At 45.0% G+C, this 27996-nt stretch overlaps 2 protein-coding genes across 3 annotated transcripts; both read left to right on the forward strand.

Annotated features, from left to right (window-relative positions):
* The first annotated feature begins 1266 nt into the window (after positions 1-1266).
* Positions 1267-5497, forward strand: LOC114613689 (nuclear protein MDM1-like). The gene is made up of 3 exons (XM_028759042.1): positions 1267-1284; positions 2186-2300; positions 5421-5497. Exons 1-3 carry the CDS (start codon positions 1267-1269, stop codon positions 5495-5497), a joined length of 210 nt encoding a protein of 69 aa, XP_028614875.1.
* LOC114613672 (nuclear protein MDM1-like) lies at positions 2192-27881 on the forward strand. 2 transcript variants are annotated; one of them, XM_028759019.1, is made up of 14 exons: positions 2192-2300; positions 6044-6417; positions 7417-7551; positions 9668-9835; positions 10913-11007; positions 11086-11185; positions 15451-15480; positions 15814-15989; positions 17007-17309; positions 18120-18229; positions 18316-18425; positions 23476-23725; positions 25465-25524; positions 26939-27881. In XM_028759019.1, exons 4-14 carry the CDS (start codon positions 9815-9817, stop codon positions 27049-27051), a joined length of 1368 nt encoding a protein of 455 aa, XP_028614852.1. In that variant the 5' UTR covers positions 2192-2300; positions 6044-6417; positions 7417-7551; positions 9668-9814; the 3' UTR covers positions 27052-27881. The 2 variants fall into 2 exon arrangements, with proteins under 2 accessions (XP_028614852.1, XP_028614854.1); XM_028759021.1 differs by lacking the exon at positions 15451-15480.
* The last annotated feature ends 115 nt before the right edge of the window (positions 27882-27996 follow it).

The following is a 27996-nucleotide window of genomic DNA, read 5'->3' on the forward strand; positions in this document are numbered from 1 at the left end:
GCCTTGATCATCTTATTTTCCTCTGCTTGCAGTTGTAATTTTCAAGGCCAAGTCTGAAAATTTTCCCTGAGCCTTTTCTAATCATCGATACCCTCAGGGACAACTCTGCTTCAAACTTTGCGTTCATGCTTCTCACTTGGAAAGCAAGCCCAGGACACAATATACTATTATTGACTAAATATAAGTATATCCTTCTCAAGCATGTCTGGGTAATTTCTTTCTAGACTTTTAGAGTCAGAAGTGTTAAGAAATATTCATGTTGAGCAATAACCTATACAAATCTGATGGAATTTTATTTTTATTTATTCTTTCAAGACCAGGTTTTTCTGTGTATCCTGTAACTCACGCTGTGGACCAGGCAGAGATCTACCTGGTTCTGTCTCTCCAATATTGGGATTAGTGGTGCATTCCTTTAATCCCAGCACTATGCAGACAGAGCCAGGTAGATATCCTTTGAGTTCGAGGCCAGCCTGGTATACAGAGGGAATTTCATTTTTAAAAAGCATGAGAGGAGAAAGAATGCCGAAGGACTGGTATTTGTGATTCAAAAACATATGTTTTCTCTCTCTAAGCCCCAGTATGAGCCTTTTTTTCTGGAGGGGGTCAGAGGGTGAAGGAAGATCATCAAAAGATAACGCTTGGCTTTGTGGTCTTAATAAACTTTATTTGAATCAGTCTACGTCTAATGTATTTTTGGACCTATCCTTTTTGATCCAAGGCTGCTGTTGGTAGCAACTGCTTTCCAGCCGGGTACTCTGGGACAATTTCCTTTATGGACAATGAGACTTTGGGTTCTGTCGTGCATTCTGGAATGCCAGGCACACTTTCACGTTCTGTGATGTCAGGGACCTGGAACCAAGGCAGGCTCACGCAGAACCCAGCCGCAGCACAACCGGGCTGCGGGGCTTGAAGCGCCAGGACTCGGCCGCAGCCTCCTGGACAAAGCTCCCGCGGGCCCCGCCCACCGCAGCTCCCGTATCTTTATTGGCCAGCTCTCCGCCCGCCATTAGGGAGCGGGACGGTGCCCTTACGAGTGCTGGTTGGTCTAATCGTAATGACGGTAAGGTCTGCCATTGGTCTTCAGGCCTCAAAATGGGCGGGACAAGGCAGAGAGGCGGGGCGGGAGGGCGGCGCGGAGTGCGCCGGCGCGTCGTCGGGGACGCCGGGTCCAGGAGCTTGCTAGGGAACTGGTGTTGTCGCCCCGCCCCCTCGGGGCTTTCGGTCCCGTTAACTGTCGGCCGGGCAGGTTCCGCAGCGCAGGGCGACATGCCGGTGCGCTTCAAGGTGAGGCCCCGGGGCTCGGCGGCGGGTGGCGGGGACGCCGCGGGGTGGGTGCGTGACGCGCCTGTGCCGTACCGAGCCTCCTGGCCGGAGCCTGTGCGGGGCGGAGGATGCTCCGGCCCGTGGCTCAGCGCGGAGGTGCGGGCGGGGGAGAGTTCGATGGGGAGCCCGATGGGGAGTCAGTCTGGGGTCGCCAGGAGCGGAGGCGGAAGGAGGGCCCTCGACAGTGGGACGAGAGGCTGCTGTGTGTGCGGGACACCTGTGGTCCCTCTGACACTGGCATCCAGCTCCTTTCCTGCAGAACTTGAAAGCGCGCGGGTCTTTTAAAAGCTTGAGAAACGGGCCCCAAGTAAGAGGAGAACGTGGGTAGGTGTGCAGCCTGCTAGCTGTACGTTTGCTTTAGGGTTTGGTGACAGTTCCACCTAGCGTGTCTGTGTCTAGCACCTCTCCACGCAACAGGTGGCCGCAGCGTTCCTTGTAATCCTCGACTCTTAATTCTAAAGTGCCCGTCGACCGAGTGGGAGGGGAACTCGTCTTTCTCTTAATTGGCTTTTAGTAAAAGGAACTAATTGTGACTCATAACATTATGTACTTGATGGTGATTTAGGATAAATCTCTCGTGGTGAGGACTTCTTAGTTACTACACTCGGGAATTAGAGAACCAGTTATAGTGCAGCCTCCTTGAGAGCCAGACTCCTGCTTCCGTCTGCTTCAGGTGCTTATGAGGATTAGGGGGCTACTTAGCCCAGGGCTGGGTAAATATTAGCTGTTATAAAGGAGCTTGTCTGGGGTTTAATTCTCATTCTTGGGCCTTTCAAAAACACTCTTCAGAGGTCACGATTTTTTTTTTCTTTCTGATGCCGGATTTTAAAACACTGTGCCCATATTGTACTTTTCGTTATAGGGGCTGAGTGAATACCAAAGAAACTTCTTGTGGAAAAAATCCTATTTGTCAGAGTCCTATAATCCCTCAGTGGGGCGAAAGTACTCATGGGCAGGACTTAGATCGGATCAGTTGGGTAAGTTGAGCAAACCAATAACTATTATAACTTGAAGAAATCTTGGGTTATGTTTGCAGAACAATTCAAATCCATCTGTGTTGGCTGATTATGTGTCATTGACAAATATTTATTGACGCTATACTGTGATCCCGGCATCCCTTAGGTACAGAAGAACAAAGAAACTCAGAGAATCAGGTGTTGCAGGTTGTATATAAAATAGCATGATAGCAAAAAGGTTGCAGAGGAGTATGGAAGGGGAAACACTTGAGATTGCTTGTTCTGGAAGAGGCTTTTCTGGAGGTGTTTGAGCTGGGACTGGAAAACAGAGAGGGAGAAGCCTGGAGATGAGGACTTGCAAAGTCTTGAAGCATAGGGTAACAGAGGCATGACTCGAACTTGTCCGTCTTGGTCAGTGTCATGAGTTCAGAGATGATGCTATTCTTCTTACGTAAGCTGCTTCTCCTGACCTCAGAGAATTTGAGCCCTTGGGCTGAGGTTTCCTACAGCCGGTTGGAAAGAGTGGACTGACTTTATTATATCTGCTGTTTCTTTCACCAGATAAGATTTCGGAGCGAGTCCTCTGTCTCCTTGTTTGTCAGTGGAAGTGCAAGGCTTTGAGACACCCTACTCCCTAGTAAAACTGAGTCTTAACTTAGTTTTATTTTTGTATGCATTCTGGTACACCAGGGTACATATGCATGCAGAGACCAGAGAACCATCCTGTGTGTCTTTCCTCAGGAAGGCGGCCCACTTCATTTTAAAACAGGGTCTCTCGTTGCTCACCAGTTAGACTGGGCCTCCCGGCCAGAGAGCCCCAGAGGTCCACCTGTCTCCGCCTCTCCAGTGCTCAGACTGTAAGAGCATGCGGCTATACTTAGCTTCTTGATATGGGTCCTGGTGGGTGAAACTCAGGTTTTCGTGCTTACAAGGCGACTGATCATATTATCAACCCTAAAGCTAGATTTTAAATGAATGACTCCATCTGGATGTGGATATACAATAATTATAATCTTGAGCAAATCAAACCTGCCAAGTGGGCCTTAGGAAGTGACACTGCGCAGGGTCGAAGGGGGTGTTGGTTGGTGAGGGTTTTCTGTACACGGGTCAGCACCTAGTGTCCTGAGGATGATGTGTAAGAATGATGGAAACCCCTCAAATGTTAGGCGGAAGCCAGGGAAAGACAAGACTTACTGTAAGGGTCCGAGTCTGGGAAGGCAGAAAAGCAAAGAATGTGTTTACATCAGGGTTGGAGAACAGAAGAGAGTGTGGGTAGCTCTTTAGGGCTCCTCTGCTGCATAAAGAATCTTAGCCCAGTGCTGGACTTCAGAGACAGGATGTTTCCTGATTCTCAGGCAGCATGCTGGAAAACCTCTCTGCTCATAAGTTCTGCACCTTGGAGGGTTCGTTAGATGGAGAATACAAAATAGACTGTCTTCAGGTATAACCATCTCAGCTGAAAGCTATAGGGGGAATTGACTGGACAACAGACAACTGGTCAACCTGATTAATTGCCCTTTAGCATTTTAGCTGAGGTTGTGTTCAAGGGGGCCAGTATGAGAGGTGCCCAGGTAAGCAAAGCCATTCTGGGGCAGGGTTACATTGTGAAGGAATTTTCAGTAAGCACAAGCGATAGTACAAGAATCTCAGGCTGTTCAGCACTGGGAGGAGGCTAACAAGGAGCAGCAGGCTTACCTAGAGCTGGCTGGCCGTTCTGGGAATCCAATGCATTCCCCACCACCAGGGGCATTTGCTGGAGCTGGGAGGACAGAGGGCCCACTGACTGGAGAGTTGTTCTGTTTTCATGCTTCCTATATTAACAGAGGGGCTGGAGAGAATGGCTCTGTGGTTCAGAGTGGTGGTACTCTTGCAGAGGACCCAGGGTTAGTTTCTGGTACCCACATGGCAGCTCACAACTCTCTATAACTATAGTTCCAGGGGATCTAGCTCCCTCTTCTGGCCCCTGAGGGCACTAGTCATGTATGTGGTATACACACACACACACACACACACACACACACACACACACAAAGGCCAAACACACAAGATAAGAATGAACAGAATCGGGAGGATAGCTGGGTGGCGTTCAGAGGCAGAGTACGCGCCTAGCATAGGCACTGGGTTTGACCCCCATGCTTCCCACAACGTTAGGAAAATCTTGTTAACCCTCCTCCCACTTTCAAATTGATCTTTAGTTTTTCCTAACCTTTTACAAGTAGTTTCAAAGGGTATAGATTTCGGTAGAGTGTGTATATATCATATATATCATATATATCATATATATATATATCTGTTCAAACTTTTAAGCTGTCACCTCGGCTCCTTCATTTATAGAAAGTGTTTATCATATAATTTACAGCGCTATGCCCAACACCAAACAGGCTTGCCAAATTAGCTTTCTGTGAGCAAAGTCTGACTTCAGCCTTGATTCATGTTCAGGTGTGTCCGTGGCCTTCCCAGGCCGGCTCTCCACCCTGAACTTTGTGGGTGGATGGACAAGCATGGAATTGGCTGCCAGCTCTTTTATTATTTCTAGCCTGTTCCTTTGCTTTCCTGTGACAGTGTCCCTAAGGACACTTGTGCTTTCTTGTCTGTTGACCCCCGAGCCCTGAGTTCTTGTACTGTGTCCCCGTGAGCCAACACAGGCAGTGTGGGGCTGCTCGAGATGCGTGCCTGTCTTTTGTGAGGTGGAAGCAGGGCCGTGGGGGCTGTAGCAGATAGACACACAGATGACAGACAAGCATCAAGCAAGAGCACACATGGGATTCAGAATCGCCCCTTTCTGCTCACCGCACCCCCAGGATGTCTCTGTGTGCCTGTCCATTGAAGTCTACTAATCTGGGAAGCCCCTGAGCCTGGGACCCTTGCTTCCAAGGCAGACAGAGCTCAGAGAGAGGTTTGGGAGTGATGGCTTTACCTCTTGTCAGCTTTTCTGTTGCCTCCTCTTCCTTTCGACGGTCTTACTCTTCCTGTGGCGGGAGCAGCTCTTTTTTCTATTTAAAGAGTGGCCTGAACTAGGGCATTCACTCAGCCCACAAACCTCGGTGGAAGACTGAGGTCCTGTATATTTGCCTCCTGGACAGAGGCGTAGAGAAATTGTATCTTAGCTCTTGTTAAATAGTCATTCTTTTGAATTCTCAGGAAACCAAGGCAGAAGGAGGATGAAGGTCTGGCATGGTGATATCTCATCCCCTTTCGTCTTGGTCTGTCCTGCATAAGAGAAGCTTTGGGAAACGTTCCAAGTGTGGACAGACCGGGGCTTATTGTTCTGCTAAGTAGCACAGGAGAGTAACCAGAAACGGAGGAGCACATACTTCCTGGCCTGCCAGGTCTCTCACCTTGTGACCCCTGTGACTTGTGTGAGAGCAACTTGGACACTGACCTCAGCATTCAATTTTAATACTTCTTTAAAGCAAAATAATTTGAAATTGAAAACTATACCTTGTTAGGTTTTAAAAGTCCTACCATCTGGAGGAGTGTGTGTGTGTGTGTGTGTGTGTGTATGCATGTGCGTGTGAGCATATGCATGCATGCATGTGTGCACCACAGGGTATGTATAGAAGTCACAGAACTACTTGTGGGAGTTGATTTTCCTTTCTACCATGGGGTGCTGAGGACTGAACTCAGGCTGTCAGGCTTGGTGGCAAGCGTCATTTTGGTCTCTCAACTGAATTTTAAACTCCATCTCTCTCCTTAGGTTTAGTTAAAAGCTCTTCTCGACTGTGAACTTTGGTAGTACTACTTTCATGTTACATGTTTTGTAGGGATCACAAAAGAACCAGGTTTTATCTCAAAAAGAAGAGTTCCCTACCACGACCCTCAGATTTCAAAGTACCTGGAGTGGAATGGAACTGTCAGAGAGAATGATGCGCCTGTCCCACCAGAACCCCAGACCATTCGAACTCCAAAACCACAAGAGGCAGAGCAAAAAGAAGATGCTAACCAAGAAACAGTTCTCTCACAAGAGGCTTCCAGGGTTCCCAAGAGAACTCGGTCTCATTCTGCGGACTCTAGAGCCGAAGGGGCTTCAGACACTGTGGAAAAGCACCAGGATGTAACAAGAAACCATGCCCTGGTTAACACAGACGTGGAGCTGAGACCTTCCACCAAACCTCTCTCCGAGAGCATAGATCCCAGGGTAGGAAGAGCCACTGTGCTTCTTTTCAAAAGTATATTTAGGGTTTTTTTATTTGTTTTCTTGTCTTGTGTCTCAGGCTGCTGAAAGTTACTGAGAAGGGTTCTGTTCTTAATGGTCGCTACTCTGTACTGACTGTACTAAGACATGCTGTCCCTACATGGGCAGTCTGCCTCTGGATTTTATTCATCAGAGACTTGTGGCCAAGTCCCCGGGACGAGGTCACGCTGAGGCAGTAGGCTGTTTCTCTGGCCTGGAGCTCAGCTGACTTGTACCTATCCTTGTTTGACTTTCTTATTGTACCAGCAAGAGAGCAAACAGAATCTCAGCTGACAGGAGGCAAAAGGAAGAGAGTTCTGGCTGGCTCTCAAAGATCTTGCCGTTCTGTCCTCTTATGTCACAGCTGGCTTGCAGCGGGTCCCCAAAAGCACATAAGCAGAGGCTGCAGGGGTGTGTGGGGCGTCTCGCTGCCTCCCACAGTTCCTTCTCCAGGCACTGCCCTTTCCCTCATTTCATCAGCCACACTGCCTGCAAGCCGGGAGCTACCCAGGAGAGTGTGACTTGTTGAGGAAGCCAGGCCATGCAGGGGTCCATGGAAGGTGACGTGGGAGCTCGGTGGGCGGGGGAAGGGTGTCCACAGAGCCGTGGGATAGGGCAGGGTGCTGTGCTTATTCATTCATTTTTGATATTATATTTACTTGTGAATGGTGGTAGAAAGGAACTGAGCAATGGCTCTACTCTATTTTTTTTGAGATGTGTTAATAGCATAATAGCAGGCTGCTATTAATAAGAAAGGAATTTTAAATATTTAGACAGTTTAAAAGTGATGATTTAAAAGTTAAGAGTTTGCCATACTATGAATATAGTTTGCAAAACTGTAAGGTACACTTAAAATTTAAAGGGATAAGGTTCGTGTTGCATGCTCTATAGCACAATTTAGGCTTAAAAGGAGTTTGTGTCAGCAAATTTTAATAGCTTTAAGTGGGTTTTTCCCCCCAACAGTTGGATAGACATCTTCGTAAGAAAGCTGGATTGACCGTTCCTCCCTCGAATAATGCCTTGAGAAATTCTGAATACCAAAGGCAGTTCGTTTGGAAGACTTGTAAAGAAACTGCTCCAGTGTTTACAACCAATCAGGTAGCTTAACAGATGTGTTTCTGAGTGTTCTCACCTGAGTTAGTAACGCAGACTTGTTTGTTAGTACAGGCTAAATGGACGAAAGTCGGTACTGACCTAGGCCTGGTTCTGAGTTCTGGAAGACAGAGCTTTGCTAGGCCCTCGCTCTCCCTTATGGTTTACAATAGTAATACTACACTGTCCTGTGCTATTGATCAGTATTGCCAGCTCCACTAAGTAGGAGGTGGGGCTGTGAAAACGTGGGGGAGGATAAGTTCACATACCAGAGGATCTTTTTATTTCACTATCTTCTGGATCATCAAATTGGTTATATTCTAAATGGTTTATTTGACGTTTTCGCATGATGCCTGTTTTTTAAGAAAGACTAACTGCTTTGGATATTTATGTATTGAAAGTAGCACTCCCTATAACTGTCCCCTTGAGTCAGTTGAATGATGACAGTAATTGAGTTTTTATTTGCAAAAACTCAAAAGGCATAATGGAACTAATTTGTGAAAGAAATTTCATTATATTTTGTGCAATTTTAGTATTTTATTACCTTGCTAATAAATATTCTGTTAAGTGCTGCTGTCCTCTGGGGTATTCTTAGACTGATTTTTTTTTCTTATGTTTTTGACTATACTTTCAGCTTCTGAAGCCCATGATGGCTTCGTCTTTCTCCCTTTCCTTTTTAAATAAGTCTACACATACGTTTATGTGCCCTCAGTTCATTTTGCCTGCACTTGGATGGTCCTGTGTCCTCTGTACTTAAAATCCACAGGAGGATTTAGCTGCAGCAGGGGAATAGCATCTGTGAGCATCACATCAGCGGACATCCCACTAACCATGTCAGCTGTGGAAGCTGTGTTTGCTTGTGATCAGAATACGTTTTAGGGTCGTGTGGGGTGTGATGCACAGTGATGTGCCCTCTCTCTGTGACCTGCTGTGTGACCTGCTGGTCCGCGCCCCTGCTGCCCGCTCACCAGTGTTCCCTAACGATGCCCCTGCCTTGCTTGAGAATCGAGTTTTGTTTTTGTAGAGCATTCGAGCTATAAGCTAGAGCCGATTCAGATCAAAGCCTGCTTGACAGAATTTACATGCCAGCGAAGGCGTGTGGCAGAAATGTTTCGTAGGATCAGAAGCACAGTGTAAAATAAACTACTCCCAACCATCTCAGTCGTGAGCCCATTGCTCCATTAGTGAGCTGTTCAGAGGGCTGCTCTGGGAGCAAATGCTCTTTGTAAGTTCAAAGCACGTCTGCTTTGAGGTCTGTGGGAGAGCTTGCTGATACACTTTCAGTGCCGCTCTAAGGAGCCGTCGGCTTTTAATCAGGTGCCTCATCTGGTAAGGTTGTCATATTAATATTTAAAGGAGTTGCACTAGTTTTGGCTGGAAAGCCCTTGAGGTTGTGTTGTTCTGAGGAGATGTAGCATTTGGACTGGATCTTTGCAGTCAGCATTGTGAAGCAGGGGTCATGGCTGTCTTACCTGGTGCCCTCTTTTCCTTGTGACTTCACTGTCAGCAGTGGCATGATGCCACCACATGGGAACCATATTGAATATTAAGGACGAAAGAAAACATGTAAAAGAGAAATATAGTAATTCTTGGCTGTTCTTTCTTGTCTCAGTGAAATTGCTAAATATAAGCAAGGACGGGGCAAGAAAAAAAATCCCAGCGTGGCACATCAGGTGTCATCTTAGGTTCTTCCAGAAAAAGGGAAATCCAGGCAAAGAGAAGGATCATTCATAGAGCTGACAACAGTTGCTTTAATAAAAGTAATGTCCGTTCGTCTTATGAAAATAGGCTTATTTCATTTGTCTCATTACTAAGCTGGTGGGAGGAAGTGGAGGAACTCTGGGAGGAAAAATCAGATAAGGAGTGTGGGGTGTTTTTGCTTATGTAATAGTTTGATCATGATTTGACTGTTTACTCAAAACATAGTAACCAGTATAGAAATTTGACCACTGGCTACTAATGACACATGGTGAAATCAAATGGCAGTCATATATAATTTTCCCTTTTTGTGAATTATAATTTAACTTTTTACGGGTTTCTAAGATCAATTAAACACCTAGGTTCTGTATCACTTAATAACCAACCAAAAACTTAACAGCTATTTTTTTTTGTTTGTTTTAAGGTTTTCCGTAATAAAAGCCAAATTATTCCACAGTTTCAAGGCAATAAATTCATCCACGAAACTGAATACAAGCGAAATTTCAAGGGTCTAACTCCAGTGAAGGAACCAAAGTTAAGAGAGTATTTGAAAGGAAACAGCAGTTTTGAGATGTTATCTTCAGAAAAGAAGGTACCCACCAGCTCTGACCTGCTCCCAGGGCCCTCAGACCCTGCATGTCTTCCTTTGTTACCACCTGAAACTCTTTTTCCTAGCGTTAATCCATTTGTTCAGTACATGTCAGGTGCTCATTGACTCCTTAGTGGAGCCAGGTCCCATGTAGGTACTGAGAGTACAGGAGGCAGACACGCCAGGCTCGGCAGCAAGGCTGCTGGAGACAGAGCCATAGATAGCTATCACTGATGCAGCATGACCGTACTTAGCAGTGTGGCAGGTAAGTCTCCCAAGTGTAACATCAGACGACTGGGCTTGCAGCAGTGTGTGCTGCAGGGCAGCAGGAACCAAAGAGGTGTGCATTCCAAAGTGTCACTGGTAAACGTGGCACACACTTATCTTAAGGGAACATTTTATTATGCTAAATTATAGTTAGTATAATTCATATCATTTACTCCAGTGAAAATAAGCATCTGGGTTTGTGTGAGAATTCACAGGTAGTCTGAGTTATGACATTAGGCTAGAACCATCGCAGAGTGTACTTTGTAGCTTTTAAAAATAGAAAATATATGACTAAAAGTGAAATTATATACCCATGAGTGTGTATGTGCGTGTGCATATACATGCACATACACATGCACACACACATATGAGCTCATGTGCACACACGTGCATACACACACATACATGAGCGTACAGCACACATACTTTTTTTTTAACCTATGACATTCTTGGGCTGGGAGCGTTATTTTATATAACACTGTGATAATTAGCAAAACAGTAATTACTATAACACTTGAATATAAATTTAAGGGCTAATTAAAAAATCTCTGTTCAATATGTAATAGCATTGTTTGCTTAATATTTTGATATTTGTTAATCTTTACAAAAAAAAAAACATACGATCAGGTATCTAAACTCCTTGGTTTCAAAACTTGATTTTTTGTTTGTTTGTTTGTTTTAGTAGCTAAAACATCTAAAAGCAAAAATGTAATAGACTCTCCAGGCCTACCTTTATAACATGTATGTTTTTACTTTAATGTCTGACATCTCTAAGCATAAACGCTCAGATTATTTCCATTTCAATATAATAAGGCAGCCGAACCTTTAGACTTAGAAGTAGACATGGCGTCGGAAGACTCAGACCAGACTCTAAAGAAGCCTGCTCCGTGGAGACACCAAAGGCTCGGGTATGTACCTCTTCAGGAAACAGTCATATTTGGGTGGCCAACACGCTAAAATACTTACTTGCATTCTGTCTCTCTTAGAAAGGTGAATTCTGAATATAGAGCAAAATTTCTGAGCCCAGCCCAGTATTTATATAAAGCTGGAGCTTGGACCCGTGTGAAGGAGAACTTGTCCAACCAGGTGAGTGCGATTTCACATGTCCTTCCGGCCTAGCCAACAGTTCCACAATGAGTTTCATTCACAGTTTAAAGGTGGATGATACAGTGATAGCACCCCAAACCCCACCATCTTAACTCACAGTTGTCAACTTAGCAACATGTTACTGTTTTTATACCAGTGACCTCCGTGGAGATTGACATTTATTATTGAAGTCATTTTTTTTAAAAACCATGAAATCTCAGATAGTTGTAATGAGTTCAGTTTCCAGGACTGTAGCCTTATTGGTTGGGTTCTCATGCCATTCAGACCTCAGTCTTTGCACTGAAGGTTCTTTCTATCAGTAATGAGTGTGCTAGAAAGACTGCTACAGTTTGCACCCCTGCAGCATGTAGGAGAGGGGCGTGTGCAGCCTGAGCTCATTCAGGTTCAAGTTCTCTTGGGGTGTCCCGATGGAGGGGAGAAGCTGGGATCTAAAGATGGGGCACAGGAGAGGGCAGTCATAGCCTCATGCTGAGAAGCGGGGCTTCTAGTCAAAGGATAAATGGTAGAAAGTTTATATTACTATATAATTTGTGTCTTAAAACTGTGTCTCGACACTTTTCAACCTTTCTCATGTGCACAAGCTGAATTAAAACATTGTTGCTTGGTTGGATTGTATGTAATAGGCATTCTTTTCCATCTGTCTTTCCAAAGACGATAGATTGGCTCTGGCCCTGTTGAGCTGCTGGTTCCTTTAGCTCGCCCCTCCCAGACAAGCAGCCTGCCACGCCCTCCTCAGTGCTCTGATTTTTTCCACTGCAGCTACTCTCAGAACTGCCTACCTGAGCCTAGCTCAGGCTAACAGACAGGAGCAGCTAGCCTAGCTCCGGCTAATGGACAGGAGCAGTGCCCGTCCATCTGGGCCTTTGTCTTTTCACTGTGGTAAAATCAAGTGACAATTGGAGTCTCACAGCAGTTATGATGGAAAAAGGACTGTGTCCCTAAGCTCTTGTGCAGGTTATTAGTTAGTATTCTAGGTCTTGGCAGAGAGATTGTTTCTGGGGGACTGGACAAGGCAGGAGAAAATGGGAACACAACCGTGTGGCTGCTGAGGGCCTGTGGACAGGGATTGAGGTTGGAGAAAGTTGCTGTGGAAAGATTCTTGGCTAGTGTGTGGTTTCCTCAGACTGAGGAGAGTTGGTATTTAGGCCTCAATTCTAAGCATTGGATGCAGTTGGAGGGCTGGCGTGTTGAAGCCAGGTGGAATTCTTACATTGATTGCCCCAAGGGAGGAGAGCTGTGCTGTCATGGAAAGGTGATAGCTCCATGCTGTAATCTTCTCAGAGATGTACTCATTGCTACTGGAAGTTACAGGTTTATAAATGAGGGTGAAGTTTGCCTTAGCCTTTTACCAAAAAACCAAAATTTAAGTTGGCAAAAGAAGAGCGTAGCAATTCTCTAAGAAGCCAGTGGTCAGTTCTTATTAACCAAGTTACAGACATTTAATAGGGCCCATGTTTTGGCTAAATACTAGACTGTTTGTGGTATGTGGCTGATACTGAGTGACCTGAGTATGTATGTGTGGTGTGTGCAGTGTGCACACATGGCTGTGCATGTGGAGGCCACAAGGTGGTATCGCTCACCACCTTACTGTGTGTGACAGCATGTCTCACTGAACTCAGAGCTCACTGCTAGGCTGTGTGGCTGGCCACTGAGATCCCATGATCCTCCTCTCCCTTCCAGTGCTGGAATTATACTGGGGATAAGTGGCAAGTGCTTTATCCCGCTGAGCCATCTCTCCAGCAACAGTGCTAACACTGGTGCGCTTTCTGGCTTGTAGTTCAGATACTAACTTCATTTTCCTTAAGTCCCACGTACTTACTCATGGGATAGACATCCCGTGTGAGTTGGTTTTGAATGTGGCTGTGTATCCCACACTCACAGCATTTCAGTTACACTGCTGCTGTAGAACGTTCGTAAAAGACCGCCTTTAATAACGGAATCTGTTTTAAGTTCATTTGGTTTTGGTTTTGAAAAGGGTCAAACCTTGAATTCGCAGCAGTCCTCCTGCCTCAGCCTCGCCCAAGCAGGTTTCACAGGCATGTGTCACGACGGCTCACTGGCGTGTATGTCTTTTTGGCTTGGTTATTGACGTGACTTTTGAGGACAGTTAGGACTTTGATTCTAGATAAAGAGCCGCAGTTGAGATACATCCCATAATCAGACAGATGTTGTGAGAACCAGGTCTAATTGCTCCTCATTCATTCATTCCGTTTTCTGGATTTGATTTTTCTGCACGTAAATTTTAAATGATTTAGTTCAAATTGGGAAAAATAATTCAGGAATGAAAACATTCTACTTACAGTGTTTAGATTGTGTGTGTGTGTGTGTGTGTGTTTGCACGTGTGCGCATGTGTCAGTGCCTGAGGCCAGAAGAGGGCATTGTATTCCAGGAACTGGAGTGATAGGTGGCTGTCAGCCACGTACTGTGGCTGTGGAGAGCTGACTGACCTGCTGCTGTCCAGGAGCAGCAGGTGCTCTCAGCTTCTGAGCTGTCTCTCTACCCATGGCTTGTAATTATCCCGCCACTGGGTGACATTACTGTGCAGGTTATCTGTCGGGAACAATGCAGTCTCATCCTTTACAGTAGTCCTGGTTGCTGGCCCTCGGGGTCGTTTCTGGAATCTCCACTCAGTTTTCCCCTCTTGCCCATAGAGGGCCTTACTTTGAGAGACGTCGGCCTCGTCAGTTTTTCATCTTCGTTTAGGACTGGAGACACTTAAATGTAAAACTGGAGGTTAGCACTGACATTTTTAGGAAGGCTGGCTGATGGCAACTTCTGGAAGCATTGGCGTTCGTGAATCATTAATAAATAGAACTGAACAGTCCTAGTGAGTTTCTGCAAAGTGCCCACACTCCATCCTTCCGAATGGCTGTGGATAGAGGGCACTCCTCCCGTTCTCTTAGTAAGCACAGGGAGCTCCCGAGTGAACAGGACGCAGCCTCCTTGACTGGTCTTTCCACTGCTTAGCACTGAAGGCCGTGTTGATTGGAGCCTTTTGTACCTGCCCTTCAGTTCGTGTCCTTGTTTTTCTGCTAGGGCACACACAGGTTGTGCCAGCACTGGGGTGGGAATTTACATACAGGTTGGCCTCCTTTGTCTTGTAAGCCCGTTGAGTGTGAGAGTAGGCTCTGGTCGCTGTTTCCCTCTGCTGCTCAGTCCGCACTCTGGACGGGTATAGCTCAGTGCTTCAGTGCGACCACTCCTCCCTGCTGCTCATAGTGCTGCTGCAAACGAATGAGACCCACGGTAATACGTAAAACATCTCTCCCTGTGAATGCGAAACTATTAACAGTTATACCTAAAATAAATTGTCAAGGGATAAAAGATTTTACAAAAGTTTGGCAAAAATATAGTTATTAATAGCAAAAAAGGTGGCTAAATATAATAACATTTTTAAAGCAGAGTGTCAACAATTCAGCAATTCACCTTTTTTTTTTTTTTTTTTGGCACTGTATAGATGCATTAAGAGAAGCCAGCAGGTGGCAGTGTCATGTATAAAATAAAAAGGTAGTTGAGTTCTTTTCATATGAAAGTACATTATTTGCAAATTTGAGAATTCAAAGTATTTTATAGTTCCTCATGATTTAAAAAAAATCTTCTTGTTGAATATATCACCATTATTTGGTAAGGATTTACTTTAAATTATGTACTTAGTATGCTTTTGTTTGTTTTTGTCTTTTTTTTTAAGTTGAGATTTTGCTGACTTCAAGGGAAACTGAGGGATTTGGAGAAAGAATCTCACTTGTTAGTGGGGTCTTCTGTAATAGGAGAAGCTGGCAGAAAGCTGGGGGATTAAACCAGACTGGGAGTTACTCACATATAACCACTCTTCCAGAGATGGGGAACGAGGAATAGCAATCAATTACCTATCAGCAGCACCATCACAGCCAGAGATGGGGAGTGAGGGGTGACAATCAATTACCTATGTCACAGCCAGAGCTGGGGAGCGAGGGATAGCAATCAATTACCTATATCACAGCCAGAGATGGGGAGTGAGGGATGACAATCAATTACCTATCACCAGCATCACAGCCTCCCTAGAGTATGGCTGATCCTGAGCAGTATTAAGATGTCATGGTTACTGAGTTAGTTATTACTAAGGATACAAGAAATGTAATTGCATTGACAAGTTGATATATATTTAGAAGGAAGAATAATAAGGTACAGTATCTCACTGATTCCCGTTAGTACTCATTTATGGCATTAACCTGTCATTAAGTGTGTCTCTGTATTCCTCCCCCAGGGTTCTCTAAATGCCATGTGGTATGCAGAGGTTGGTTGCTTTTGAGTTCTTAAAAACTATAATAATGCATAGAATACCTGTGTAATTTCAGTTGGAGTAAAAAAGTATTTGTCAATATTTTTCTTAGCTATGACACATGTCTCCTTGCCTAGTAGTCCGGAATAAACTAGTTGCATTATGCTTTTGCTTAATTGTTTTAATTTCTGCTGAAATGCATAGTCTGATGAGTGTCTGTGGCTGTGATGTTGCCTGCCTTTCTCATTGGACGGTGGCTGTATCTGAGCTTTGGCTTTCTTATGTACTTGTCAGTATTTGTAATCGCGCCTTGGCAATAATGGAAGACATCTGAACTCTCCTGCCTAGGTTAAGGAGCTCCGAGAGAAGGCTGAGTCTTACAGGAAGCGAGTTCAGGGAACACATTTTTCTCGGGACCATCTGAACCAGATTATGTCCGATAGCAACTGCTGTTGGGATGTATCCTCGATCACAAGCTCGGAAGGCGTCGCTAGTAGCAACATCCGAGCATTGGATCTTGCTGGGTGAGATGTTCTTTGTGGAAAGTGAGAAGAGTGTATTGTAGCTTGTGTGCATCATAGGATGATGTCATAGGATGACGTAGGAAAGTGACCCAGCCTGTGTGCGTCATAGGATGACATAGAAGAGTGACCTGACTAACTCACAGTCTGCTGTCTAGTCAAATGGGTCTCTTATTTTATTATTTAACACTTATTCTCTGTGGAAAATACAGCCAACTATATTATACTTGCTCTTCGTTTTTCTATATAAATAATAAATAGCTCTGGGCAGCTAACTTTTGCAATATTCTTTGTAACAACAGAACTAGAATAACCATAAGATAGCTGTCAAAGGGCCTTAAGAAGTTAAAAAGCAGCCATAAAAGCTTGGGAGTCTAAGCTGGTGGTATATATATATCCATTGTCATTCATTAAAGAATTTGTGGCTCCTGTGGAGCTGGGCCTCTAGTTGTAGAGACTTCTCTGCTGGTTTAAATTTGAAACTGAACACAAGTTTCAAATAACTATTTGTTTTAACTATTTGTAAGGGAAATTACACATTGATTTGTAACTAATAAAATAGAGCATTCTCATGTAGTCACAGACACCAAATTCATTTATAGATTCTATTATGTGATGTTGCTTTAAAAGTTCACAAAATACTCCTAAATAATATTTTGGAAAGATGAATGTAAAATATAAAAATTTGAACCTGCATACTTGTGCATGAATCTGAGTTTAGTTATGACAAATTAAAGTTGGGGTTTGTCCTTTTCATTTTGAGGGTAACCTTTTACCCTTTTGTCACCAGAAGTGCCAGTGTAAGTGTGTGAAAGTAGTAACTGTATCACTTTCTGGACTATTGAGTGGACAGTCGAGCGTAGCTCTCACTTACTGTATTGCACTGTAACTGCAGGGCCCAGACAAGGCCCTCAGTATGGAGACCAGGACACAGAAAGTCACACACTCACTAACCCAGTATAACCTAAGACACTCAAACGCAGATTTACAATAAAATGTTTTTTTTTTTTTTTGATGCAGAGATCTTACAAGCCACAAGACTCCCCTGAAACATACTCCTACCAAACTAGAAGAAAAAAAAGTTGCCTCGGGAGATCAGCCCCTGAAAATTACCACCAGGAGACTGGAACAGCCAGAGGCTGCCACCACAGTCAGGAGGAAGTTGGCTTGGGATGCTGCCGAGAGCACAAAGGAAGACACCCAGGAGGAGCCCAGAGCAGAGGAGGATGGGGGAGAGGAAAGAGGAAAGGACAAGCAGATCTGTGCCGGAGAGTTAGAGAAACTGGACACACAGACGTCTAAGGCAGACAGACCGACAGAAGGGTGAGACCTAAGTTCCTCAGCATATAGGACATTGTAGTACATGACTAAAGCGTATTTCCTGGGTCACTGGGTCTACGGTTACACCGATGGCTCTGTGACTAATAAAGAGCAGTGCCACATGGTATGTGCTGGGATTCGACCCTGCAGACCCTTGAGCCACACTGAGCGCAGTGGAGCTCCGAAGCACTGTGCTCTGCCAGGAGGAATCAGATAGTCCTCACACACGCCCTGTGGTGAGGATTTGCCAGATTTGTAGTGTGTCAGAAAGAAGGACTTCACAGGGGAAACTGGGATCCATTATTATCAGACACTTCTGTCAAGAAAGAAAGGCCATTCTCTTGTAATATTTTTAAAAGTGGTTCCGTGTGCAGACAGCTTTGGGGGCGTGGTGTTTGCTGTTGCTGACGGCCCACTTTGTCTGAGCCAAACCCTTTGTTCATTCATGGATGTTGGTAGTGGGGAACGTGGGTGCTGACTAACTGGAAGACGTCTTCGTAATGGATGACTGCCTACAATGGCCGCCTCCTTTCTAGGCTTCGTTTCTCTAACTCCATATAGATTAAGACGCTTTAAAAGGATTGCTTTTAAGTAGCGACTTCCCTATATAGCCAGAGTGGCTTGGAACTCGTGACTCTCCTGAGGCTGCCTCCTAAACACTGGGGTTATAGGCTCCTTGCATTTTTTTCAGAAACAAAAGTAGACTTCTCTTAGATGGCTTAGTTTTATTGCTGTACTACTGAACGGTGATGATGCAGCTGTGACCGTATTTTCTGGAAGACAGGCTTCCTAATAGATTGCCTCACTCTTTAGGTCAGAGACATCTTCGGTTTCCTCAGGGAAGGGAGGCAGGCTTCCTACACCGAAGCTGAGAGAACTCGGTATCCAGCGGACTCACCATGACCTCACGACACCCGCTGTTGGTAATGATCAGCCCTGCTGCCTGTCGTCTGCCCTTTTAGAATGTAGCTTAGTGTGACTGACTTGTGATTTCCATGGGATTTTCCAGGTGGGGCAGTCTTAGTGTCGCCATCTAAAGTGAAGCCGCCAGGCCTGGAGCAGAGGAGGAGAGCGTCCTCCCAAGATGGCTTAGACACTCTGAGGAAAGACAGTACTAAGGTAGGTATTTATATTTCAGAGGAAAACCTATTCTTGTGTTCCCATAGTCTCATATGATAAATGACATGTAGCCTCAGACTTCGGAAGATCCCACCTATTGCATGGAGAAGTATCCGTTAACTCTTAGTAAGGCAAGACCAAGGCACTGGGATTTATTTGCTTATTTCGTTGGTCTTGACGTTGTTTTGCTGCTGATACACATTTAAACATTCTTAGTAGTGGCTCGTCAGGAAGGAAGAAGAGTACAATCTGTTGTCTGCTAGTTGTGTTCCAACCACGTTCCAGGCACTGTGTAGCACTGGAGATAAGAGCTGAGACCAGGGCTCATCCAGCCTTCAGCCTAGTGGAGGGCGGGGCTGCAGTCATAACATCAGAGGTAAAACACAACAGGTAGGTATCGGTGGGTGCTGTGAGACACGAATAATCAGGGGACGAGCAGGAAGTGGTCAGGGAGGGCCTCCCCAGCAAGGGCGTGTTGAAGCAGAAGCTGAAAAAGATGCAGGACTGATCTGGTCATGGGAGATGGTGTTCTGGACAAAGGGAACAGTGATGCAGAGTCTCTGAGGAGAGAGGATATTATGTCAGTCATGTATTCTTGTGTCAGGAACAGAGGATAGTCTGGGCAGTGGGCTTTGAGACGCAGTGCTGTGCTGAATTGTGTAGGGCTTCGCAGAGCATGGAGAAGGCACACATGTTCTTTTCAGTGAGACAGTCTTGGAAGGGCAGAGCAGTGACTGGATTTGACTCAGGCGTTTTCAGTCACTCCCGCCATTGCATTGAGAGTGGACAGCAGGGAACACGTGTAAAGCAGCTAGCAGTCGGTTACCAGACCCAGGGAGACTGGGCGGTGCTGTGGACTGTGGTGGTAGGTGTGAGGGTCTTCTGATGAAGTCCAGTTCTGCATGTACACTGAAGACGTGTGTGCCGAGAGATGCTGAGAGGGGATACGGCATGGGAAGCATTAAGGATAACCGGAAACCTTTGTCCTGAGCAGGAGGAATGGAATGGCTGTTTAACTGAGATAGGGAAGATGGATAAGAAAAGACTTGTCAGAAAACAGCAAGAGTTCTCTCTAGGACATGTTCAACTTGAGAAGTTTACAAGCTATGAGTCAACATGTTGATGGGAACTGACGATGCACATTTGAAAAGCTGGGTGCAGAGAGATACTGCATGTGTGTATGTGTATATACATGTATGTGTGTACACACACACCATTGAACAGGTATTGGAAGACTTAGGCAATCCAGGGGATAAATATCGATGGAGAGGAGTGGGTGCAGACATATCCGGGCCCAGGTCTTGGTATTAGGGAGCTGAGAAGTAGTCAGAAGAAGGGGAACTCAGTGAGGTAGTGAGAGTCAGCAGTGATGTCAAAGGGAAAGGGGCATCAAGAGGCTGCACTGTGGCTCGGTGGGGACTGTCTGTGTCTGCTGTGCATGGGGCCCTGGGTTCAATCCTCAGTACTACCAGCTAAAATGGATGATAGATAGATAGATAGATAGATAGATAGATAGATAGATAGATAGATAGATAGATAGATAGAATCTTCCTTCTGTTCTGGGGAGAAGGCTCAGTGACTAAGAGTGCTTGCTGGTCTTTCAGAGGACCAGACTTTGGTTCCTAGCACCCAGGTGAAACAGCTGATAACAGCTGGTAACTCCAGCCCCTGGGGATCAAGTGCCCTCTTCTGGCCTCTGGTGTTATTCTCACAAATGGCATTCACAAGTGCGCTCAGGTGTTCAGGTATTGTACACACACACGCATACACACACGCACACGCACACGCACACACACACACACACACACAAGAAAAGTGAGTGTTGGCGCTTCTAAGTCAGTAGGAATGAGACTTAGAGTCAGTCAGAATCTTGTAAAAGCCAGAGTACAAGAGATTCAAGGGAAAAGACAGGCTGAGTTCGGGACAGCCACTGCGGGCGTGCAGGTTTGCTTGTAATTGGCAGTGGCAGGAGTTGATCCTACGGCTGTGGCCATGGTAGGCAAATGCTACACCATTGGCTGCATTCCCAGCCTCCAGACACGGTCTGTCTAGAGCTCTGTCCAAGAAAGGATGGGAAGAGCAGTGGGTGTTGGGTGAGACTGACATATGTCATCTGTAGCATAATCTGTAGATACCCAGCCTTAAACTCCAAGAATGGGCCACACTACCAGCCCCACCCCAGTTCCCTTAGACCCTCGGATGAAAAGCAGACACACACACTTTGTTCAATTTCAGCGGGTCTTACTGGCTCAGTTGCTTGACACTTCTAATCTCCTGCCCTTCCAGCACAACACCCTAAATCTTCCCCCAGCTTCAGTTGCTCAGTTACCTTTAGTCCTGGCTCAACTCCCTAACCTCCCACCTGGAGGAGCGGCCTAAGGTTGATCCACCTGAGATCTCACATGGTTGGTCACCTTTTCCTCCTCCGAAGTGTGGTAAAAGTTCCTCTTCTCCACTGCATCTCCTCTCCTCCCCTGCAGGGACTTGGAAGTCCCACCGCCTTCCTTCCACCCAGCAGTCTTTGCACTTCAGATCTCTGAGGGGCTCTCAGCACCATCTGAATGACACCCAAGACATCTTAACTGATAAATCAAGAGCCAGTTAGGGAACAGGACCTTCGAATCAGACCCACCTCCTACGAGCACGCATCTGTTGATGAAGATAACCATACAGAAAAGTTTCACACACATGCTGTGTGTTTCTCTCATATTTGCTCCTCATCGCCCTCTCCTGCTCAACTCCCACCCACCCCCTTCCTCCAGCTAATGCCCCTTCCAGCCTGCCCTTCCTTCCCCCTCCTTCCCTCCTTCCCCTCTTACCCCTGTTGGCTAGGGTTTCTTACAGAACCCTGTGTGAGTAGGTTTTTACAAGAGCACCTGCGGCCTACAAGTCATGCTACTGAAGAAAAATGTCTCTCTCTTCCCAGAGACCATAACTGTCTACAGATACCCAAGGAGGGATGAGGTTCCTCCCCCCCACCCCCGCCAGCTAACACTGCATATTTATGAGTCCCCAAGGAAGAGTCCTGAGTGTCAGAGAGAGGGCAGTGCGGGAGGGGAAAGAGAAAGAGAAAAGAAAGAATGTGGTGGATCTACAGGGAAGGCAGAAGGAAGTGAGGCAGGAGGAAATGAGGTAGGCTGAGGAGCTTGGGTGTTGTCCTGATGGCGTTGGGAGCCCCTCAGAGATCTGAAGTGCAAAAGGGTTTGACCCACAGAGAAAATCAAGTCACTGGCTGCTCCTGGGAACTCTTTTCTTCAAGGAGAGTTGGAATCGTGTGCCAGCAAAGAGGCTTGAGTTGAGGTTCAGAACTAGACCAGTCAGTTTCATTCAGCCTGAGGATCCCTTCAATTAAAACATTTTGTCTTCTTATTCAGCTCCTTTTAACAGTGGTGAAATCAAGATGACAGAGCGTCTAAGCCATATAGGAAGAAGAACACAACTGTTGTTTAGTGTGACTTGAAATTTACCAAGTGTACAGGAGAGCGAGGAAGCAAATGGGAGATTTATGTTCTTCTCCTGGACCTTAAGTTCTCTTGGGAGGAAGCCATTAGCTCTTCAGTCACAGATGCTTCCCCTTGGAAACTGTAAATGTCACATCCATGGGCTCAAACGAGGGCACGGTGGAAGTCCAAGCAGTGATTCAGACTGTTGTGCCTGTGTGTGATTTTGCTACTTTGTCATCTATCAAAAAGTGCCATCGGCCAGGCAGTGGGGGTGCAGGCTTTAATCCCAGCACTCAGGAGGCAGAGGCAGGGGGTTCTCTGTGAGTTTTGAGGCCAGCCTGGTCTACAGAGCTTGTTCCAGTACAGCCAGGGCTACACAGAGAAACCTGTCTCAACATCACACCCCCCACCATCAAGAACCCCCAATCAGTCATCAAGGACTCTCAGGGTTAAGCTGTCCTGTTGCTGTGGAAAACTGAAAATACGGATGAGTGAGAGAGGATTGTTGATACCGATGGCGCTGTGTGTGGCAAAGGTCACTGTTAGAGGCCCTGAGGGTCTCAGTGACAGTGTAGAGATAAATGGTAGCTGCAGGCAAGGTTTCATAATCTAATTTTTTTCCTCTTACTTTTTATATGCTAGTTTTGTTTCAGTTTGTATACATCTTTTTCTGTTTTTTTTTTTTTTCCTACTGAGTTCTACCGCGAACATATTTTTGCATCATTAGGCATCACTTTTTTGGTTTTTCGAGACAGGGTTTCTCTGTGTAGCCCTGGCTGTCCTGGAACTCACTCTGTAGACCAGGCTGGCCTCGAACTCAGAAATCTGCCTGCCTCTGCCTCCCAAGTGCTGGGATTAAAGACGTGTGCCACCACCGCCCGGCAAGGCATCACTTATTTTAATGGGAATATGAATGCTGGCTATAGTTTAAAAGTTTTAAACCAGATATTATTGTTTATATATAATTTTCAGATTTGTATCATTTCATTTTTATAAAGGATACATCTGTCAGCTATGTTTTGGTTCATATTAGTGTTATCAGCTCATGTGTTTCCCAAGTATTAAAAAAGAGTTCAAGTACACAGTTTCGAAGCTTATGCTGGGTTTTGCTGGGCTCTCTGAAAGAGCGAGCGCCCAGGAAGTCTGTGGAAGGTTCCTGTTTTTCTTCATCTTTGTCATGTCTGCATATTCTATTTAATTTAGTTAATTTCTACAGTTTGGTAAGTGAACAGTTAGTACTTCAGTGGTTTTATTCTGTGATTTTAAAAGGCTAGTGAGATAGACTGGTCACTATACTTTTATCTGTCTGAATTGCTTGCATATGCCCTTTTCTGCTTAGTAATGAAGCTTACCGCTTATTGCTCTAAGAGGATATTTATTATCGTAATAATAACTCTTTGTTGATGTCTCCACATACTTTGTTGGTTCAGTACATTGTTAATGTACATTTTACTGTTACACTAGCATTTCTGTTTCTCTTGTCAGTGGTTAAGCCATCTCTCCAGGGACACTGTCACACGTTCTGTGATGTGTGAATGGTCACATCTGAATGTTGATCCGTTCTTTACTTTTGTACACACGTATGCATCTTTTTTTTTTCTCCCCAGAGAGGAAAACCCCGTCCTATGTCTCTCCTGACTTCTCCTACTGCCGGCATGAAAACAGTTGATCCCCTGCCTCTGCGAGAAGATTGTGAAGCCAATGTGCTCAGATTTACTGAGGGTACTCTTCCTGTTTCGAAAATTTCGGACCATCAGCCCACCACCCCCGGGCAGCCTTCTCCATATGCCCTGCCTTACTACCACTCTTCCAGCAGGATCCAGGGCCGTCTGCGAGACCCTGAATTTCAGCACAACAGTAAGGATTTTGGTTTTCATTTCTTATCTTTTAAAAATAAAAGTGTTATACCGATAGATCCATGCAATGAGAGGAACCACACGCTGGTGAGCTCTATTAGGTGTTTTTCGTTTTCTTTTTCTCTTTTCCTTTTTCCTTTTTAATTTATGATGGCTTTCCCTTCTTTCCCTCTCTCTCCCTCTCGCCCCTCCTTCTTCCTTAGTTTTAATTTCCTTCCTTTCAGCAGGGTCTCACTAGGCAGCCTAGGCTATGGATTTCCCTTGTGGATACCGGACTGTGCTGCTGCACCCAGGTTCACAGTTCACTCCATAAAGGGAAAGGCACATCTCAGGTTCTTACCAAGACACATAAGGAGACTGACCAGGGGCCAGTGGTGCGTCGTTTTCAGGCAGGACAACAAAAACGGTCCCTGAGCATTGCTTGGTGTTGCTCAGAAGGTAGAATTCAAGATTTGCGCATTCCAGGAAATTCTGGTTTCCTTAGGTTTTGTTAGACATTGCTCTGCTGGTTGGGGTTGTCCTCTGTCACAGCTGAGAATCCTCTGGCAGCTTTTGTCCTGTAGCTTTTGTATGTGGTGGCTGCTTTCTGATGGCTTTGGGATTGTCTGTTCATACTGCTGCTGATACTTTACAACGATGCTTTTTAGAGGTGGATGTCTCCCCACTTGTTCTACTGGCTCCCTGTAGACCTTTCCGCTGGATCAGTTCTTCCAGGAAGTTTCCTTAAGCAGTCATTTCTTCCTTCTCTGTTCCTTTCTACTGCCTCTGTCCTTGGATACAGGGTGCGTGGTCACAGGAGCTCCCGAAAGCTTTAGGCGTATTTTTGTCGCGCTCCTAAGAGAGGCAGTTATCCAGCTGGGTAACTTTGGAGAAGATGGTGTGCTCTAGCCGTTGCATACAAAGGTTTTCAGAGTCCCCTGCTTCACCTTACCTTCACTACATCTTGCAGGAAGACTGAGCAGTCTCCAGCCCCTCTAACCCCCATCCCACACCCCCATCACCTGGGGACAGATACAGGCTGCCGAGGAGAGTTCCTCCACTCTGCTGACTAAGGCTTCCCCCACTCGGGTAAATTCCATGTTTATCTCCCTCACTTGCTTTCCATTCTCCAACTTGGTTACTGTTTCCTAGGCTTTCGTTTCCTTTGTTCTGTGAGCTTCTGCTGCTTCTCTAAATGTGGATATTTGAGTTTTCATCTCTCAGTAGAAGCCTACTTTGTCTCTTTGAAGGTACATCAGTGTTATCATTGGGTAGAATTCTAGGCACCTAGTTATGATGTATGTACTTGGTAAACACATTACAATTACCCAGTGGTCCTTTGATGTTGTAGTGTCTATTAATATACAAACGTAACTGAAAACATTTCTGATGGTTTACTTTCATGAATAGTTTACTGGTTTGCTGTGTCAGATCTCCTGAGATTGGGCAGTGTAAAACTAACAGAGATGGTGTCTCATGGCCACTAGAAGCTGGGAAGTGCACGACAGAGGGGCTGGCATCTAGTGGAGGTGTCCTTGCTGCATCATCTCCTGGCAGGAAGTGGAGAGAAGGAGGGGCAGACCCTCCCTGGTACGGCTTTAGGTCACAGCCTGTCCATATCTGAAGGTCCAGTCTCCTCATGTGATCATGGCGGCAATTCAGTTTTCCTGTGAAAGTTTGGAGGGGACAGACGTGCAAACCATTCCACTAACGTGATGTTTTGTAGCTAAAGAATAATGTCTTCTGCCTTTTTTCTTCAAGTGAGAAAACCAAGGATGAACCATTTGCAGCTACACCCGCACGATGCCTTTAATGATGAAGGTATTTAGTAGTTATTTAAAGGTCAACGTCGGCTCCTTTGCAGGGCGGGTGCTAGCTGGCTTACGTGTGCCTGTACTTCTCAGGTTGCAGAGTGCTTCTGCAGATGTTCCCACATTAGGTCCTGAGACCCCATGACAGGGATGCAGATGTTCCCATCTTACCCAGAAGTCCCCTGGGCTGTGTGCTGGGGAGTCTTTCCCCTGCAATGGGTGCCTTGCTCGGCAGAGCCGCGTCCTGCCTGCTTCTGCCTGTCTGTCTAGGAAAGTTGGCCTGATGGGCCATTTTTTTCAAATGCCTGTATATTCTTACCATTTTCATCTCTAAGAATATGTGTAATTGATGAAAATGGACTCTCTTCCTCCTGCACTGTCTTCATCCTGTCAGAGTTTTTAATTTTAATACAGGCAGGAGGAGTTTTGAAGTCTTGAGGTAAACCATCAAAATGACTATTATCCCATCCTAAGAAGCATGTAATCTGTGAAGTGCCAATAATTCTTGAATTTATTGACTTTGAGTTGGGAAATAAATTTAAATTTAATGCTCTTTCCATTGGATGCTAAGTACATTAGAAGGTTTTTCTCTTTAAGTTTGTAGCTCTTTATTCAGTGAACTGTAAAGCAAGTTATGTTTTGAAATACAAATCTGGCTGCTTTGCATCTACTGCTGCTTTTTGTCTTGATGATAAATACCAGTTTCTGTAAGTACGTGACGGCTTGCTCACTCAGAATATGGAATTTCAACACTGAAAAGGGTAGCATATTGCCAGATATTCCCCCCTACAATTAGTGAGATTTTTTCAAAAAGTAATATAATAAACCATGTTAAAATATAGCATTTTGAAAAGATTCATTTTTATTACTTTTGATAATGTGTATTTGAGCATGTGCACATGTATGTAGGTGCCCTTGGGCCAGAGGCATGGGAATCCCCTGTAGTTGGAGGGGTGGATGGTTTGAGCCACCCAACGTGGATGCTAGGAATGGAACTCTGGTCCTCTGGAACAGCATAGTACCCTTAGCCTCAGCCATCTCCCCAGACCCAGCACTTTGCTTTTTAAATTGAAAACCTTTATTTATTTATTTATTTTTTGCTCCAAATAGTTGTACTTCTGAAAGTAGGATGGCTTCCCCTGATAATACTGAAATCAGAGGCTGTGCTTACTTAATGACATTATGGGGTTCCAATGATGTAAAAAGTTCTCATCTCATTGGCATGTTTGACCTCTGATAAACTGGGAAAATGGCCACGAAAGATGATGAGCCAAACGTTCCGTTTCCCAGGTTCCTCGTTTCTCATAGACCCAACATCAGTATTAGGTCTAGACGGTTTCAGCTTCCTGGCAGTATCACTTTAAGCATAATATTGTTTGTAGATTTTTTTCCATGAATGTAATCCTGGGATTCTCTCATTACAGATGCAGATAGACTGTCTGATATCTCTGCTCGCTCTGCAGTTTCCAGCCTCCGGGCTTTCCAGACTCTAGCCCGAGCTCAGAAAAGGAAGGAGAATTTCTGGGGCAAACCATAAACCTGCTCATCCTGTCTAGAGACAAGTTGGCTCACCTTTCCTTACTCGCTGTCTTAGATTTTCGGAGGGCTTGGATTTTCTTCTGACACTTCTGACTCTGATCATTTGAATTTTCAGTGGCTCATCTTACCCAGAAGATCGTAGCGCAGCCGTGTCTAAGTTTAACTCTTTGGAGAAGTCCTTTGCACTTGTCTGAGGGCAAAGGCATGGATTATGTAGTTCTTCACAGACTCTGTCTTTTGTATCAGGTGTTGTGAGTGGCAGTTAGGAGTGTGACGGTCATCTGTCAGCAGAGTATTCTAAAGGGATAAAATGACGTCAACATTAAGATCTTCCAACTTAATTCCCCCTCAGATTGGTTTTAGGCATTTTAATAGCCGTAGGTGTCCTGAACGGAATCTGTCACTGTTTTTATTAGCGCCTTCTGTATACACAGGTGCAGTGTTAAGATGATTGGACTTTGAAAATCTGGCTGTACATATTTTTCTTATTTATGTAACAAAATTTGCTGAGAGAATATGTATATTTTTGATCTTTTTATGTATTTTATTTGTATAATAACTGGTATACATTTGAATAATGTCTAGATTTTGAGAAATTATTTGTGAAATGGAGAATTAAAACTTTGTAGACATTTAAAAATGAAAATTAAGTGTGCTTGGCTTCTTCAGAAAGTTATCATGTGGAATAAGTATCTTCTAGAAGCATTTTATTAGAACCGATGTGTTGCAGCTGCTAAATGCAGTAAGACTGAGCCTACAGTATTTGTTTTTTTTTCCCCCACAAATACAAAGTTTTAAAAACAGATTCATTAAAAAATTTAACACCAACTTGGTGATTCTGTTTTTCTTTTACAGGAGATATTTAACTGTTGTTTACAAATCAGGATAAATTTAAGTTTCTAATAAGAATGGGTTTCATAAACATGTTAAACACAATCTTTGT

Source organism: Grammomys surdaster, unplaced genomic scaffold, assembly GCF_004785775.1.
Source record: "Grammomys surdaster isolate TR1022 unplaced genomic scaffold, NIH_TR_1.0 126271, whole genome shotgun sequence".
Taxonomy (NCBI): Eukaryota; Metazoa; Chordata; class Mammalia; order Rodentia; family Muridae; genus Grammomys; species Grammomys surdaster.

What these genes read in the sequence shown, in the direction of transcription:
- LOC114613689 (XM_028759042.1), top strand. An exon ending in ACTTAGATCGGATCAGTTGG is followed by an intron (nt 2,301 to 5,420) that starts GTAAGTTGAGCA and finishes TTGAATTCTCAG; the next exon opens with GAAACCAAGGCAGAAGGAGG.
- LOC114613672 (XM_028759019.1), top strand. Translation starts at nt 9,815, where the DNA reads ATGTTATCTTCAGAAAAGAAG. An exon ending in TGTTATCTTCAGAAAAGAAG is followed by an intron (nt 9,836 to 10,912) that starts GTACCCACCAGC and finishes CAATATAATAAG; the next exon opens with GCAGCCGAACCTTTAGACTT. An exon ending in AGGAGAACTTGTCCAACCAG is followed by an intron (nt 11,186 to 15,450) that starts GTGAGTGCGATT and finishes TTCCTCCCCCAG; the next exon opens with GGTTCTCTAAATGCCATGTG.